General features: G+C 44.8%; 2 protein-coding genes across 3 annotated transcripts in view; one reads left to right on the plus strand and one right to left on the minus strand.

Annotated features, from left to right (window-relative positions):
• The window catches only part of NODAL (nodal growth differentiation factor), a 17,905-nt gene extending 7,505 nt beyond the window's left edge, over positions 1 to 10,400 (plus strand). For both annotated transcript variants that reach the window (XM_054522531.2, XM_002820855.4), the window contains exon 3: positions 1,895 to 10,400. In XM_054522531.2, the coding sequence (XP_054378506.1) occupies positions 1,895 to 2,047 (153 nt within the window). In that variant the 3' untranslated portion in view covers positions 2,048 to 10,400. The remainder of the gene's footprint in view (positions 1 to 1,894) is intronic.
• EIF4EBP2 (eukaryotic translation initiation factor 4E binding protein 2) overlaps positions 6,387 to 16,475 on the minus strand; it is a 23,408-nt gene continuing 13,319 nt past the window's right edge. The window contains exons 2-3 of the mRNA XM_003777576.5: positions 14,900 to 15,085; positions 6,387 to 13,269 (exon numbers count right to left, since the gene is read on the minus strand). Coding sequence (XP_003777624.1) covers positions 13,238 to 13,269; positions 14,900 to 15,085 — 218 coding nt within the window. The 3' untranslated portion in view covers positions 6,387 to 13,237. The remainder of the gene's footprint in view (positions 13,270 to 14,899; positions 15,086 to 16,475) is intronic.

Below are 16,475 nucleotides of genomic sequence, written 5' to 3' on the forward strand. Positions count from 1 at the left end.
GCACTTCCCTAGCCCTGACATTTTAGGAAAGGAAGAATCTGGACTTTGGGGACAGGCAGGCCTGCATTTGACTCCTCATTAGCTGTGCAATACTGTTTAGGTTGCTTATTCTCTCAAGCTTCAGTTTTTCCACCTGTAAGATGAGGAGGGCAATGCCATATTTCAGAGGGATGCTGTAGGGTTAATGAGATGACATGCACATGGCATGTAAAGTGGTTGGTAGGTAACGGGCATGTTTGGCTGCATTATGGGGCCACGGTTGGAATCACATTGTTCCAGCCACAGTATTTTGGTTGAGAATTGACTACCCATTCTACAGAAGTAGACAAGGCCAGCTAGGCACGGTGGCACATGCCTGAAATCCCAGCACTTTGGGAGGCTGAGGTGGGTGGATCACCTGAGGTCAAGAGTTCGAGACCAGCCTGACCAACATGGTGACACCCCATCTCTACTAAAACTACAAAAATCAGCCGGGTGTTGTGGCACGTGCCTGTAATCCCAGCTACTCGGGAGGCTGAGGCAGGAGAATCACTTGAACCCGGGAGGCAGAGGTTGCAGTGAGCCGAGATCATGCCATTGCACTCCAGCCTGGGCAACAGGAGCAAAACTCCATCTCAAAAACAAGAAAAAGAAGTAGACAAGGCCAGAGGCTGCCACTTGGTGCCACTAGTCAGCCTAAGGTCTAGGAGGTGGTGGAGGAAGAACAGAGCTGGTGAGTTAGGAAAGAGAAGATGGAGAGAACAGAAAATAGAACCTAATATGGTGGATCTGATGTTATAGGTGGCCCTGCCCTGCTGTCAAAGGTCATATGGGACCAAAATGTTTTCCTTTTACTCCATGAAGTCTGGAATGAGAATCTCTTGGACTTGCAGTATATCCTCCATGCCAAGCCTCAGGCGGGGTTCAGGGTCTCTGGGGAGCATGAGCACATGGGCTGAGGTCATACAAGGGAGTCGCTGGGGGGACTAGAGTTTCTGAGGACCTGTCCTGAGCCTCACCCAGGCCCGCTGATTTTCATCACCCACCTGGAGCACCACAAAGATCCAGACAGTCCCAATTGCCAACTCTGACACTCTGATCTAAAAAGATGTTACTAGACCACAGGGACAGGCCCTGGTTCCAAAATGCCAAGGGATTGTTACCTTTCCTCCTATTGACTCTCTCTGTCCTGCTCTGGCTGACAGCAAATCCCATAAGAATTTCCACATGACTAACTATTCTGCTCATATTTCTTGGAATATTTTAAAAATTGGTATTCACAGCCAGGCACGGTGGCTCACTCATGTAATTCCAGCATTTTGGGAGGCTGAGGTGAGTGGATCGCTTGAGCCCAGGAGGTCAAGACCAGCCTGGGCAACATGCCGAAACTCTATATCTACAAAAAAATATAAAAATTAGCTAGGCATGGTGGCATGCACCAGTAGTCCCAGCTACTCAGGAGGCTGAGGTGGGAGGATCACCTGAGCCCAGAAGGTTGAGGATGCAGTAAGCTGTGATTGCACCACTGCACCCCAGCCTAGGCAACAGAGCAAGACCATCTCAAAAAAGAAAAAAAAATGGTATTCCCTTTAGACTAGAATAATAGGAGAACATAAAAATTAGCTACCACTAAAAAAAAAAAAAAAATTAGCTGCTACTCTACCCAGATACATGTAATTTTTTGAATCTGTTTAAAGGCTGTTTTCACAAAACAAGCACAGAGCTAAAGGTAGTTTAGACATTAGAGTTCATGATATATTGGCAAGCTAATTCCTTTATGAAAATAATTTTCTGCTATTTTTGCACTCAGGAACTGACTTTAACTCCATAACTTTTTCACTCTTTACCCAGAAATACTACTATTGTGACCTGCCCATCAGAATGTGAATTGACACTCCCTTCCTTTCCTTTACAGAGTCTGCTGAAACGTTACCAGCCCCACCGAGTCCCTTCTACTTGCTGTGCCCCAGTGAAGACCAAGCCGCTGAGCATGCTGTATGTGGATAACGGCAGAGTGCTCCTAGATCACCATAAAGACATGATCGTGGAAGAATGTGGGTGCCTCTGATGACATCCTGGAGGGAGACTGGATTTGCCTGCACTCTGGAAGGCTGGGAAGCTCCTGGAAGACATGATAACCATCTAATCCAGTAAGGAGAAAGAGAGAGGGGCAAAGTTGCTCTGCCCACCAGAACTGAAGAGGAGGGGCTGCCCACTCTGTAAATGAAGGGCTCAGTGGAGTCTGGCCAAGCACAGAGGCCGCTGTCAGGAAGAGGGAGGAAGAAGCCTGTGTAGGGGGCTTGCTGGATGTTCTCTTTACTGAAAAGACAGTGGCGAGGAAAAGCACAAGCGCATGAGTTCTTTACTGGATTTTTAAAAAACCTGTGAACCCCCCGAAACTGTATGTGAAAGTTGAGACATATGTGCATGTATTTTGGAGGTGGGATGAAGTCACCTATAGCTTTCATGTATTCTCCAAAGTAGTCTCTGTGTGACCTGTCCCCCTCCCCAAAGATTAAGGATCACTGTATAGATTAAAAAGAGTCCGTCACTGTCATTGCCTCAGGCTCGGTTGGGGGAGCCCCACAGCTTTCTGGCTGGCCAGTGGCAATCTACTGGCCTTGTCCAGAGGCTCACTGGAGTGGGTCTCTGCTGATGAGCTGTACAACAATAAAGCCATTGTCTAGTTCTCCTGGGCCAGCTGGTGCCTGTGAAGGCAGAGTCAGGAACTCATCCAAGAGGACCGGCCATGTTGGGTTACAGAAGCTAGAGCCTTCAGACATCCCTGCGTCAGTCTGCTTAGGCAGACACAACCTGAGTCTGTTAAAGTTGGTGACAATCCACCTCAGTCTCTCAATTTGTGCTACTAATGACGCCTCTGAGCTTCCCATCCAGCAGCGGTGAAGGCCTTGCCCCTGGGTGGCAAGACACTTGCTCTATGGTCACAGCTCAGCCACTGGAAGCTGTGTGACCTCAGGTGAGCAATTCACTGTCCAGTCTCCACTTGTAAAAGGAACGCTGGTGAATCCTAATGCATTCATATTAAATGTCTGTTGTCAGGCTCAGAAGAGCCATGAGCTTTAAGCTGTAGACTGAATAGGAAGGGCTGCCTTATCCCTATCTCCCTCTAAAGCTTATAAAGCCTGCTAAACCCAGTCCCTGCCACATGCCCTTAATCTAACCTTTATCAGCTCTTTTGTTACTCAGGGTTCTGACGGACTTAATTTCAGGTTCCACATGGGCAGCACAGCAAAAGGAGCCTGAGTGAGGCAGCTCTATCCCCAAAAACCCCTGACCACAGTTATCTTCCGGGTAAGAAGACCTCAAAGGCAACAATTCTGGCTGGGTGCAGTGGCTCACGCCTGTAATCCCAGCACTTTGGGAGGCTGAGGTGGGAAGACCGCTTGAGTCCAGTAGTTCAAGACCAGCCTGGGCAACATAGTGAGAACCTGTCTCTGTTTAAATAAAACAAACAAAAGGAGCAATTCTGCTCTTAACAGCTTGATCTCATTGAGCATTGCCAAAGCAGGGGCACTTTTTTTGTAGTTTCATGGAGCAAAGGGGACACTTTATTGGGAATATGAGCCCACAGTTTATCTACCCCATTCTGCTTTCCCAAGAAGCCTACCCACTTATGCTAAAGAAAATGATTCCAATCATTTGTGAACCCTGTTGAGCTCAGACAAACTCAACTGAGGCTTTGGTTGAGTCAACACCATAGTCAGGGCCCAGAAAGGGGCTGGATTTGCTAGAGCCAGGCCTGGGCTTGAGAAACCTCAGTGCCTTGATTCCACAACAAAGCTGATCCAGCTGTTCACTGCCTGGACTAGAAATGGACTGCCCAGATCCAACAGTTCAGAATCAACAGGATTCTGCATCTGCCCATATACAGAACAGCAGAGCAGGGACAACCTTGTGAGGTCAGCTTGTCTGATCCCCATTCCTAAATGAGACCCCAGGGAGGCCTCAGGGCCTGACCACACAGCTAGGAGTGGCAGGGCCAAGAGCTGAGCTCTGGTCTCTTGAGCCCTAGGGGCACTTACTGCTTAATGGCAACTAGAGGTTTGTGCTCACCTATCTTGGGATCCAAGCCTTAGCCTTTAGAACCAAACATTTGAACCCAATTACACTACTGAAGTAGTTCTTAGAAGTGAAAATCCCACCCCAGGACTTTCTTACATGGCTGGTGCCAGAGAGCGAAAGGTCAAGCTATTTGTAGCTACAGCTTGTGGGAGTGTTTACAGTCAGCGGCTCTATTGACTCTAAGAACAAACCCTTGACAACAGGGCATTGCCTCATGTCAAATAAAAGTAGTGCACAAAGTAGTGAAACTCTGTGTTTTGCTGACCCCTGCTGAAAGCTCAGTGTTTGCTACGTCAGCAGCAGTCATTCTGTTGCCTGGACAGAAGTCACTGGGGCAAAGCCCACCTACGTGAGCCTAGGGAATAGCTCCGTGCTCTAGGCCATGTGCTTGCTGAAGGCTCTATAAGTCATTGTAAATACTACCTTGGAGAATTGTGTCCTGTCTGAACCTGGGATGTTTTCTGTTGTTTTGATATAGGATCTTGCTGTCACCCAGACTGGAGTGCAGTGGCACAATCATGGCTCACTGCAGTCTTGCCATCCTGGACTCAAGCAATCCTCCTACTTCAGCCTCCCAAGTAGCTGGGACTGCAAGCATGTACCATCATACCCAACCAATTTTTTAGATTGTTTTTTGTCAAGACAGGGTCTTGCCATGTTGCCAAGGCTGGTCTCCAACTTCTGGGCTCAAGCTCTTGTCCTGTGTTGGCCTCCCAACGTGTTGAGATTACAGGTGTGAGCCACTGCACCTGGCCTGAACCTAGGGCTTTAAGAGCACTCAAGAGTTATTTTAACTTGCTCTCAAGAAGTGCCAAGTCAGTTGTGAGTGGGAAAAATTGGACACATTACACTCCTTGGCTGAGGAAGTGGATGGGCCCGGCAGTAGGTAAGCCTGGAGAAATTAAAAACATTTTAAGAAACAGAAACACAGGATCCAGAGATGTGGGGAGTGGCTGTGACCCTGGGATAGCACCCCTAACCCGGGGTTTGTCTCCATCTTCAAAAGTCTTCCTTTTCGGGCCGGCGCAGTGGCTCATGCCTGTAATCCCAGCACTTTAGGGGGCTGAGGCGGGCGGATCACGAGGTGTGGAGTTTGAGACCAGCCTGACCAACATGGTGAAACCCCGTCTCTAAAAATACAAAAATTAGCCAGGCATGGTAGCACGCACCTGTAATCCCAGCTACTCAGGAGGCTGAGGCAGGAGAATCACTTGAACCCAGGAAGCAGGGGTTACAGTGAGCCGAGGTCGCACCACTGCACTCCAGCCTGGGCGACAGAGCGATATTCAGTCTCAAAAAAAAAAAGTCTTCCTTTTCATTAGCAGTAAGATCCTTACCTACTCTAATTGCCTTTAGGGCAGAGTAAAGGATGTAGGAAAGGGCTTTTAAGGTTTTGGTCCCATCTTCCCTTAAAGAGATCCTTTAGTCCTTCTATAGGTTCCACGAGTAGGTGGTAGTTGCAGTGCTCAAACCTGTTCCATTCCTAAACTTACACACTTGGAGGGAAGAGGAGAGGGGGCTGAATAATCTCTGGATATCCATGTCAACCGGGCTGTGCTTGAGTCCCTTAAATACTGTTTACTGAGCTAAGTATACTAGGCACTGGGCTCTTCATGACATCAACTGGGCCTCACAACCACCTAGAAAAGTTGTTGCTTAACCTTATTTTAGAGAAAACTGAGGCTTGTAGAATAAGAATTCTGCTGGGTAATTCGGCTACTAAGCAGCACAGCTGGAATTGAAGCTGCCTGACTCCAAAGCCTGTGCCCTAAACCTCTACACAGTTCCGATGGGAAAGCTTCCTCCAGTCCAGTTTTATTCTGTGGACCTCTGTTCACGTGAAAGAATTCTCATTCTCAGGACTAATACATGAGACCTGCTGGATTAGTTAACAGCAGGGAATGACGCTCATGCAGCACAGCTCAGTTTGAGGTAACAGGCACGATGGACGTCTAACCAGTGCTCCCAGGGGCACAGGCAGCCCCTCTTCTGAGAAAGGAAAAGTTGTTTGGGCTTCCTCAGGGCTGGCACTTAAGAGAAGGACATGCTTGGGTGCCGTCAGCCCAGCATACACATGTTCACCTCCAAGCTCCTGAGCACAGGACCACGGTCATGCTCAGGGACTCCCTGAGAGTCCCACCATCTCCTTTGCATACACAGGTCCACACTGACAAAGTGCGTGCTCCCCAAGTGTGGAGAACTGACAGATAAAGAGCCAACTACCTCTTACCTCTGCCCATCTCCCCCACCAGCTGAAACTCCTGAAATGTGAAATAACCTTAGCAGGATTTCACCAGAAATTTTTAAAAAATTAAAACACCAAGTTGATACTCAAGATCTTTATTGATTTAACTATAACAGCAACCATTGATGAGAATTAATTTTTTCCTTAATTTCCAAACATCTGCTGGTTTGGAAGAATAGTTAAAATACAAAACAACTGATCATGGAATCACACAGGACTGCCTCAAGGACTGCGTGGTGCCCTCTGCTATCCATCCACACACAGTGAAATGGATGGGAGGGATGAGGGAACAATACATCATGGGAGACAAAGGGAAGACCAAGGAAAGTGCTGGCAGTCTCCGCTTTTCCATTCAGAATGGATGGAACTGGGCCATTAGTGGCACTAAGACAGGGCAGGGCTATTTTTTTTTAAATAAAATATTTTAAAGATGCATAAAATGGACACCTTAGCATGTGAGTGTCCTTTGGGCTCTTCAAGACACCTTCTTTAAGGTTTACCCCTGGAGTAGCAAAGGGTCTCCTCACCCAGGTGGAAAGAGATGGGCTCCATCTGCAGGTGAAGGAAAGGCACTGGCGCACGGCACTCAGCAATGTAGATACAGGCACCAGGTAGAAGCAGGATGGCTCACCCAGCAACCCGCCTCTTAGCTCCCTGCTAGTGTTCTTCCCTCCTCCCCGGTTTCCAGTTAAAAGTACCCTTGGCCTGGGCTTTAAAAAGAAAAAAAAAAAAAAAAAAAAAGATTAAGCTGGAGAGAAAGGAGATACACTTGGGCAAGAATGGATATTTTGTGCTAGATTCATGGAATTTTCTAAGTGTCCAGGAGTTTTGGTTTTAAGCACCGGCAAGAGCTCCCTTTGGAAATTTCAATGTGGCCAAATGATTATCAAGCATTGCAGCATCTCTCTGCCAGCCTCCCCCGCTTAGAAAGGTGGCAGAGTGAGAGTTTTAATACCCTTGGAAATGTGTTTCATCTCAGTAATATTTCCACTGGGTATCCATGACACACAGTATGGTCTGCCAGGGCTGCAGGCAGAGAGCCATAAGCAAAGAGAATCCACAGACCCTCTGAACAGGGACTCATAAGCCTTCTCCTAACTCTAAGCTTTGCCAAAAGGTTATCAACTTCCAGGACCAGCCTAGAGAAATAAATTTAAATTCCAGAGAGTAGGATAGGTGATGTAAATGATTGACTGAAAAAACAAGTATCAATAACTCTTAAAGTTTTCAGTTAGAAATTTCTGTAAGGTAGCCTCAAGAAACTCCACTACTAAACTGGAAAACCATGACTAGGAACAGGAAGCGGCCCTGGGGTAGAAGCATTCTAAAGAATTGTGACCCAACTGCATCAATATCTGATTTCATCTTTTATTAAAAGCTGAGAGTTAAAGAACTGTAGGGATAACTAAGTCCACCTCAAAGTCCAGACAAAAACTGCCCTCCCAAAGAAACAATGTTTCTTTAAAACAAATACCACACCTTCCCAGATATTACGGGTAGGTAAGTGACTAGGTTTTGCAGATTAATCTATAGCTGCCCATGTGCATGTAGTCCAGAAAACATGCCAGGAAGGAATAGCTCTGAACCAGACACAAAAAGGCAGTGTGGCTTCCTCTCTAAAGGGGAAAGCAAAGGGCTAAGAGCCCTGGCTTCAAGCAGCTGTTATCCTAGATAAGGAAAATGCAAATAGATTCAATCTCTGGGATATTGCTGCCAACATGCTGAGCCCTTCACCAGTTGCCTTGATTCGAAGCAGTTCCTCTACGTATACTGGCTAAACGATGGACTCTGGCAGTGAAACCCACATACTCAGCAGGCTGCATTCTAATGAGAATGAAGGAATTTAACTAATGGTGTTTGAGCTGGAAAGGTAAGGTCTGTGAGTCCCAAAGAGCTGGAAACCCAAAAAAAGAGAAGACCAATTCACCTCAAAATAAGAAAGAAAAACAAAATTCATTTAAAGGTACTCTAAAGATGAGTTCTTTACTTCTGGAAGAAGTATCCTTTTCTTATAGCTCCCTCAACAGCAATACTTCTTATCCAAGTATACTCTCAAGCAAGCAGGGCTACAGATAAGAAAATGCTGGGAAGAGGCAGAACATAAATCCAAAAAAGAATTTGCATCTTTGGCCAGGTGCAGTGGCTCACGCCTGTAATCCTAGCACTTTGGGAGGCTGAGGTGGGCGGTCACTTGAGGCCAGGAGTTTAAGACCAGCCTGGCAAACATGATGAAACCCCATCTCTACTAAAAATATAAAAGTAAAAATTAGCCAGGCGTGGTGGTGCACACCTGTAATCCCAGCTACTCGGAAGGCTGAGGCAGGAGAAACACTTGAACCTGGGAAGCAGAGGCTGCAGTGAGCTGAGATCGCACCACTGCACTCCAGCACCCCAGCCTGGGTGACAGGGCGCAACTCTTGTCTCAGAAAAAAAAAGAAAGAAAGAAAAAGATATTGCATCTTTAAGGTCATCTGAAATCTCTAAAGACTTGGTTAGGAATGAGTGCCAGAAACACATAGCAGCCATTCACCAGAATGTGTTAAAGTGAAAAACTTCATGTAAGTTTGTCTTCAGGGTGAACACAAGACCAGTTATTTAAGAACACATTGCCATCAAGAAGCCCAGGAAGAAATGGGCATGCAGGTTTAACCTGTGCACTGGATTTAGAGGAGCAATCAAGCATAGACATTTGTAATTCTCAGATGTTCCCTATTTTATTGAGTGGTTGCTTCCTGGGTAAGAGACCTGACCTGAGTCTGTTGAGACTGGAGAGACCAGGTACCAAGCACCGACTCTGGTGGGAACTGGCTTCCTGATAACATCATCTATTTCACCTAAATGTGAACTGCTTTCTTTTCTTCAGCTCAATAGCTTAACATCTAATTCATGTTTGCTCCCTTTGCTGGACAATCCCCATTCTAAATAAGACAGGTTTAGTGGCTCAGCTGGAAGGTCCCAGTTCCTTTTGTTAATTCCTAGCTACAGGAAAATAAAAGTGGTAAATGAGTCTTACAGACATCAAGTCTAGGATGTGCAAATAAGCATACTTGAGCTGTTGGTAGTTAGGCATATTATTTTCTACTACTCCTGGGAATTGCCATGTCTTACCACCCCTCTCAAAACCAGGAGGTAGCTTTGGGGAGTTTGCCTTCTATCCCAGTTTGGCTATGCACATCTTGGAGAATTGTTTTTGATAGCAATCTATCTTTCAGCTTATCTAGATTAAACCTACCTCCCTGTTGACCTACTTTCATCCTCAGCTGGGGTGTGGTGCTTTTAAGATATGTCCATAAATTCTTTGCTACTGCTCCAATGGGGTAGAGGTATGTGTAATTCCTCTCTCCTTGAGTGCAGGCTGAACTTAGTGGCTTGCTTCTAACAACTAGGATAAGAAGTGACGGTGTGTCCTTTCCAAGACTGTGTCTTAAAAGGCACTGCAGCTTTCTCCTGGCCCTGCCCCAAGATCTCTGGAATCAGCTGCTCAGGGAGAAGCCAGGTGTCATGGTGTGAGGACACTCATGCTGCCCTATGCAGAGACTCACATGGGAAGAAACTGAGGCATCCTGCCAACGGCCACAAAGAGAGAACTTGGAAGTGGTTTCTCCAGCTCCAGCTGACTGCAGCCCCTGTTCACATCTTGACTGTAACTTCATGATACCATGGGCCAGAACCATCATGTTAAACTACTCCCAAATTCGTAACCCACAGAAACTGACAGATAATGTTTACTATTTTAACATACTAAATTTAGGGTAATTTTTTACACAGCAATAGATAACTAATACAGGTGGAAGGACAAAACTCTTGGCTTGGAAGCCCAATGCCTAGAAAACCAGCTTCTCTGTATCTGTGCCCTTGAAAATGCTGTACCTATTTAAACAGAATATGAGAACTGCTGAACTCAATAAACCACACTATAAAGAAGACAGAATCATGACAATGCATGTCTGCTGTTGGAATTTGAAGGGAAGTCACTTCTCATTAAGATCGATTGTCCCCACAAGTATAGAAGCATGGGTTCCTCATAAAAAGAAAACTACAAATGGTCACTAAGATGTTAAGAGCTGTCTCAAAGTGGTAACTTAAGAGTGCTCCTTCTCTCTAAAAAACCCAGGACACATTATTCATGAAGGGTTTCATCTGTGAGATTCCCTCCAAACATGCAGAGGTAAACCACCCAATGGACTCTGGCTTGTTCTAAAAATAATTCCATGAGGCATGACACAAAGGTATCATCCATTGGAAGTTTATCTCATGCCTTGTGAAATTATTTTTTAAATGCCAACTTATCTCCATAAGATCAAAGAAAGACTGTCTAGTAGTGGTGGCCTCGGGGAAAGAACTGCACCAAGCCGTAAGGAAGTCCTTGCAGAGAAGGGTAAGGGATTGAACAGCTGCTGCATTATACAGCTGACACTCCCAAGAAATACTAAAAACATGCCTTCTGATTAGGGGGTCACATGCAGAAGCTCCCCAGACGGCAAGAAAAAGGAAAATGGCATCTTGATACTACTAAAGCTCATGCTTTAAATCCATTCCTCACCATTCAGTGAGGAAGCCAAGTTTTCACACATAGCAATAAAGATCAAGAAGAGTTCACTCTTCTGCTCACTGACAGATTGACTAGCTGCTAGTTGGGTCAAATTCCACAGGATGCCAAGGCCAGTGTATGAAGAATGAAAAGCTTCATTCCCAAAGAATCAGGCTCCCCAGGGTACAAAGAGGTCCTGAGCATGCTTCTTATGTAAATTACAGCACAACTTAGGTTTTTCCAAGAATATGTAAAATGAGACTTGGAGTTTAATTAAAAACAGAACAGGGATACATTAAACAAACAAACAAAAATTACTTTTCTGATTATCAATTTTTTTTGAGACTCAAAGCATCCCCAAAACATTGGAGATCCAGCTTATTCCTGAGACATCAACCATCACAAAAGGTTTTCACTCTGAACTATTCACATTTTTGTAGCAGAAAACAGAACAAAGTTCTGCAGACATCCTTTCTCTCTTTCTAAAATATATTCACAAGCAGGGTCTTTTCATAGTTCAAAAGAAAAACAAACAGGTTTCTTTCTTGGCCAAATGGCCTGTTACTCTCACCCTGGGATCTGATTTCTTCATAAAAAAGTTCAGGGCACCAAATCCAACCAGAAATTCCCAGGACACCAGTGGCTACTTAACTATGAGGGGATGGATGCTTTTGTCTTTCTATGAGGGGAATCATTCTCCCGGGGTTATGATGCTGCTCAACAGTCCCAGGACGGGTAGGTGGGAAGGAGGGTGAATGCAAAAGCGAAAGGGTCACAGAAAAGAATGAGGCTTTCTTGAACAACCCATAGCAAGGCAGAATGGTCCAGTTTTACAAACCACCCACTACAAACTCCAAACATGCACACCCAAAACTAGAGGGGAAAGGAAAGAGCTCCTGGGGGACTAGGGGAGACAAAAGATGGTGACATAGAACAGCAGACTCGCCTATGAACATTTCTCAACTTCCTAACACTGGAAGATGTTTAATTAAAAAGTTGCTGTTCAAAATTGTACTGAAAACATATCTAAAAATAGGTCTGTAGTCATCTTAAAAATAAAAGGTCACTTCTCAGATAAGAGGAGTGATAGATATTCTCAGATACCAACACTTGAGGTATCTTTGATGTAAATTTGAAAAATGGCCTGGTAGAGAAAAAGGAAGGAAAGGAAGGAGAGAGGAAGAAAGTGAGGGAGGTAGGGAGAGCAATTCAGAGTACAACAGGAAAGGCAAGAAAACTGGGAGGAACACATTTTTTAAGCCCATGCTTATCTATCCCAGCAGCCAAACAAAGCAGATCCACAAAGGAAAAAAATGCAGTTCTTTTCTAAGAACATTCTGAAAGTCAACTTCAAACTCAAAACATAAGAAACTGCAAACTAAGAACAACTACCACAATGCTCACTGGACTTAAAAATGACGACTGAGACCGGGTACTCAAATGGGTCAACGTTCTTCAGAGGTCATTCTTAGGCATTATCTGACAGAATACTATGATCAGGCCTTACCCACCAAGTGGAGGCTAAAGTGCCTCTATTACTTGGTATGGACCTGCTCTAGGAGCAGACAAAATCACTTCGCTTTCTTGAAGTACAAGAGGACTCTGCCAGCAACAAGATGCAAGCAGGGAGGAGTGGCAGAAGAAGAGCAAAACTGGTTACCAAGGGCTCTCTTCTGACGTACAGAGTTAAAAATATCTGCACAAATGCACTAAGTAAAAGAATGGGAAGATGAACTATAATACCAAAGACAGAAGACATTCCTCCCAGAGGAAAGAAAGGAAGTGGACCTCAAAACAGTGTCACAGGGTAATGCTACCAGAGTTGAACAAGCTGTGCTCTGTCCCGAGGGACGAATACCTCAAGGTAAAAGGGAAAGCAGTTATCTTTTTATCATTTCCCCCAAGCCCAGACTCTTGCAACACTGAACCATAGGTGGGATACAGGGAGGAGAGACAGAGAGTAAGGAATATGAATGGTGTTAGGCCCACCAAGCTCTGTATCCCTTCCCCAGACTTCCCAGCCAGGCAGTTGTTGGTAGGTTGATATTTGATTTGGGACAAAATTACAGGGTATGAGGGTGGCTCTCAATAAAAAAACAACTAGGAAAGTCACAGTTGAACTGTTTTCCTCTAAGGGCTGCTTAGCTCTACAGAAATACAGCAAGGGCCTTCAATCTAACCTGTTTAACTGGGAAGGGGAACAGGAGACAGGGAGAAGAAATGGTCAGATGAAGCTCATCTTCCCATCATTTGGCACCCACAGGAAGACGGGGAGGTGGAAACTGTAATGGGGACTGCTGGTATTGCCTCTTCTGTCTTTTCACTGTTGAACCTATTGGCCAAATCAGGTGCACACAAGTATCAGTGTTGCTGCTTTTCTTCTAATCCTTGCAGGAGAGTCAGATGTCCATTTCAAACTGAGCATCATCCCCTAGTTAGGACAAATAAAATGAAGAGTTTAGCACACACACAAACAAGCACAACAGTTTTAACTGTCGTTCCCTCTATATAAGAGACAAAAAGTAATTCAAACTGTCCCACTCTCTGCTGCCTTAAAACAATTACTCTGCTTTGCTTTGGCTGGTCTTAATCTGAAAAATAAGAATGGCAGTCCCATCACCCATGGGGAGAAGTTTTGGGGAAAAGGACACAAGTGAAAACATCCCCATTGTCCCTTTGTCTTCAAGATGACTAAACAGCAGCTCTTGGGGAGCTCTTTGCCATCTCTCAGGGGAGCACATTCTTCTGGAGGCTTTGGACTTTCGCCCTGCTCCAAACTAACACTTTGTCCATTAAAAATCTCATCTGAAATATGACAAAGCGGAATGCTGGCCCACATCTAGGGATCACCAAGTGCAGTCCCTGAAGAGTATTTCAGGAGCTGGCCACTCCTATCGCACCATTCTGCTTCTACAGTGATAAAGAATAAAAGAATGTGTTGGAGGAGGGGTAATTTAGGTAAACCTTAAAGGCAGTTCTGGAAAATAGAGGAAATAAACCATACTGCTTTTCCTCACACCATATAAAAGAAATTCATATAAGAAACAAGGTCGGCCAGGCGCAGTGGCTCACGCCTGTAATCCCAGCACTTTGGGAGGCTGAGGCGGGCGGATCACGAGGTCAGGAGATCGAGACCATCCTAGCTAACATGGTGAAACCCCGTCTCTACTAAAAAATACAAAAAATTAGCCGGGCGTGGTGGCAGGCGCCTGTAGCCCCAGCTACTTGGGAGGCTGAGGTAGGAGAATGGCATGAACCCGGGAACCAGAGCTTGCAGTGAGCCGAGATCGTGCCACTGCACTCCAGAATGGGCAACAGAGCAAGACTCCGTCTCAAAAAAAAAAGAAAAAAAAAGAAACAAGGTCTATTTACCTGAGGGTGATGGAAATGGGGACTATGAAATTGTTTTGTTTTCTGTGTGTGTTATCCTTAGTCCAGTGAAGCCTAGGCCAGGAAGTCCTTAAGGCATGGTTCAAGGAGTCATTTTTGGGGTTTATCATCCTGATTCTGGATTCTTTTCTCCCACCAACTATATCAGATTTATGATTTAGAACTCAGGGTTTTCAGAGTATTTCAAGAAACCTTTGGGGGAGGAGGGAAACCTTAGAGACATGTAACTGAACATTAGTTATTAACTGAAGAATTGGCCAGGCACAGTGGCTCACACCTGTAATCCTAGCACTTTGGGAGGCTGAGGCAGGCGGATCACCTGAGGTCAGGAGTTCAAGAACCGTCTGAGCAACATGGCGAAACCCCGTCTCTACTAAAAAATACAAAAACTTGCCAGGCGTGGTGGCAGGTGCCTGTAATCCCCGCTACTCGGGAGGCTGAGGCAGGAGAATCACTTGAACCCAGGAGGCAGAGGTTGCAGTGTGCTGAGATTGTGCCACTGCACTCCAGCCTCAGTGACAGAATGAGACTATCTCAAAACAAAACAAAAAAAACAACAAAAAGAAAAAACAAAACAAAACTGAAGAATCAATAGCTTCTCAACCTACAGCAAACAGACATTCAAATTCCAAGAGCCACGCTCTAGGTCTCCAACACCGCCATTCTCTTACCAACTGCATGTTTCCTGTCATGATTGTTCAAGTTGTTCAAATTGTTTACTTCTACTTTGGAGTCTTCAATTAAGGTGCCAGGGCTAGTGACTCCTGGGATATTGGGCAGATGGCAGGGTGGGGTCTGAGCCATGGGAGAATTGCGACGATCCAACAGAAATTTTCTGTCATAAATGATTCGAGTTCCTGGAAAACAGGGTTAAAAAGAGTTTGAAACAATTTAAGGGGTTATCAACATATAATACTACCCAGGAATTTAATTTAAATCCCATGTAATCCTAACTTTTAAGGATTTTACAATTCAAGTCGAAAGCATAATCTCTAACCTCCCTGCCTGTGAACAGGCTCTTCTGCCATCTGGAATGCCCTTTCTCTTCTGCCAGGACACTCCTGTTGATCCTTCAAGACTCAGCTCCAACCATCACTTCCTTTATGAAGCCACCCCCACCCCTCACTTTTTAAAAAGGTTCTTCTTCTCCATCTTACACACATCATGTATTACAGGACTCCTGTTTATCCATCTGTATCTCTTTATAGACTTAAGAGTTTCTTATGTTAGGGCTATGTCTTATTTATATGTGACCTAGGCCCTAACATTAACATCTTTAAGAAAAAAAAGTTTTAAATGAAAGAATAAACAAGTATGAGAAAAAATAAACAGCCCCTTTTAAAGGCTTTCCAAAGAAGGACTGAGACTGACATTCTTCTCACAGCTATAGTCAAAGCTGAAACTGCCAGTTTCAAAACAATCTGCTACAATCAGTCTACAAAACAATCTGCTTACCAGTTAAGTGCTACCTGAATGTTTTAAGAACAATAGTTCTGAAGAGTACACTTTAACTGATAAAGTTATGGAAACGTGCTGCTTACAAACGGTCAACAGGTACATTAAAAGGTGCTCGACATCACTAATCATCAACGAAATGCAAATCAAAACCACGATGCAATATCACTTCACATCTCTTAGGATGGCTATTATCAAAAAGACAAGAGAGCCTGGGCATGGTGGCTCATGCCTGTAATTCCAACACTTTGGGAGTCCAAGGCAGGAGGACTGCTTGAGCCCAGGAGTCTGAGTCCGGTCTGGGCCACATAGTGAGACCCTGTCTCTAAAAAAATTATTTAAAAAAGAGCCAAGTGAGGTGCTGTTGGTCTGAAGTCCCTACTACTAGAAGGTTGAGCCAGGAGAATAGCTTGCGTCCAGGAGTTCGAGACTACAGTGAGCTATGATTGCACCACTGCACTCCAGCCTGGGCAACAAGATCCTGCCTCAAAATGTAAATCAAATATAATTTTAGGACAAGGAAAGTAGAAACTTACCTTCAACCTCTTTGCTTTTGAAAAACAAAAACTAGAGTAGCACTCAAAAAGGCATCTAGAAATTATGAGGAACGAGGTATTCTGGGTAGCACAAAACTTAGTTCAACTTTCAAAGGGTAAACAATTTCAATTATCTTGAATGGAAATACTTCTAATACAGATTTAAATCCCTTTATGGCCTTCAACAGAAAACGATTCAACCCTCTTGATGAATCACAGTCATTATTATGAAAATTGTTTATTATACTATGTTGTG

This window comes from Pongo abelii, chromosome 8 (assembly GCF_028885655.2).
Source record: "Pongo abelii isolate AG06213 chromosome 8, NHGRI_mPonAbe1-v2.0_pri, whole genome shotgun sequence".
Classification (NCBI taxonomy): Eukaryota; Metazoa; Chordata; class Mammalia; order Primates; family Hominidae; genus Pongo; species Pongo abelii.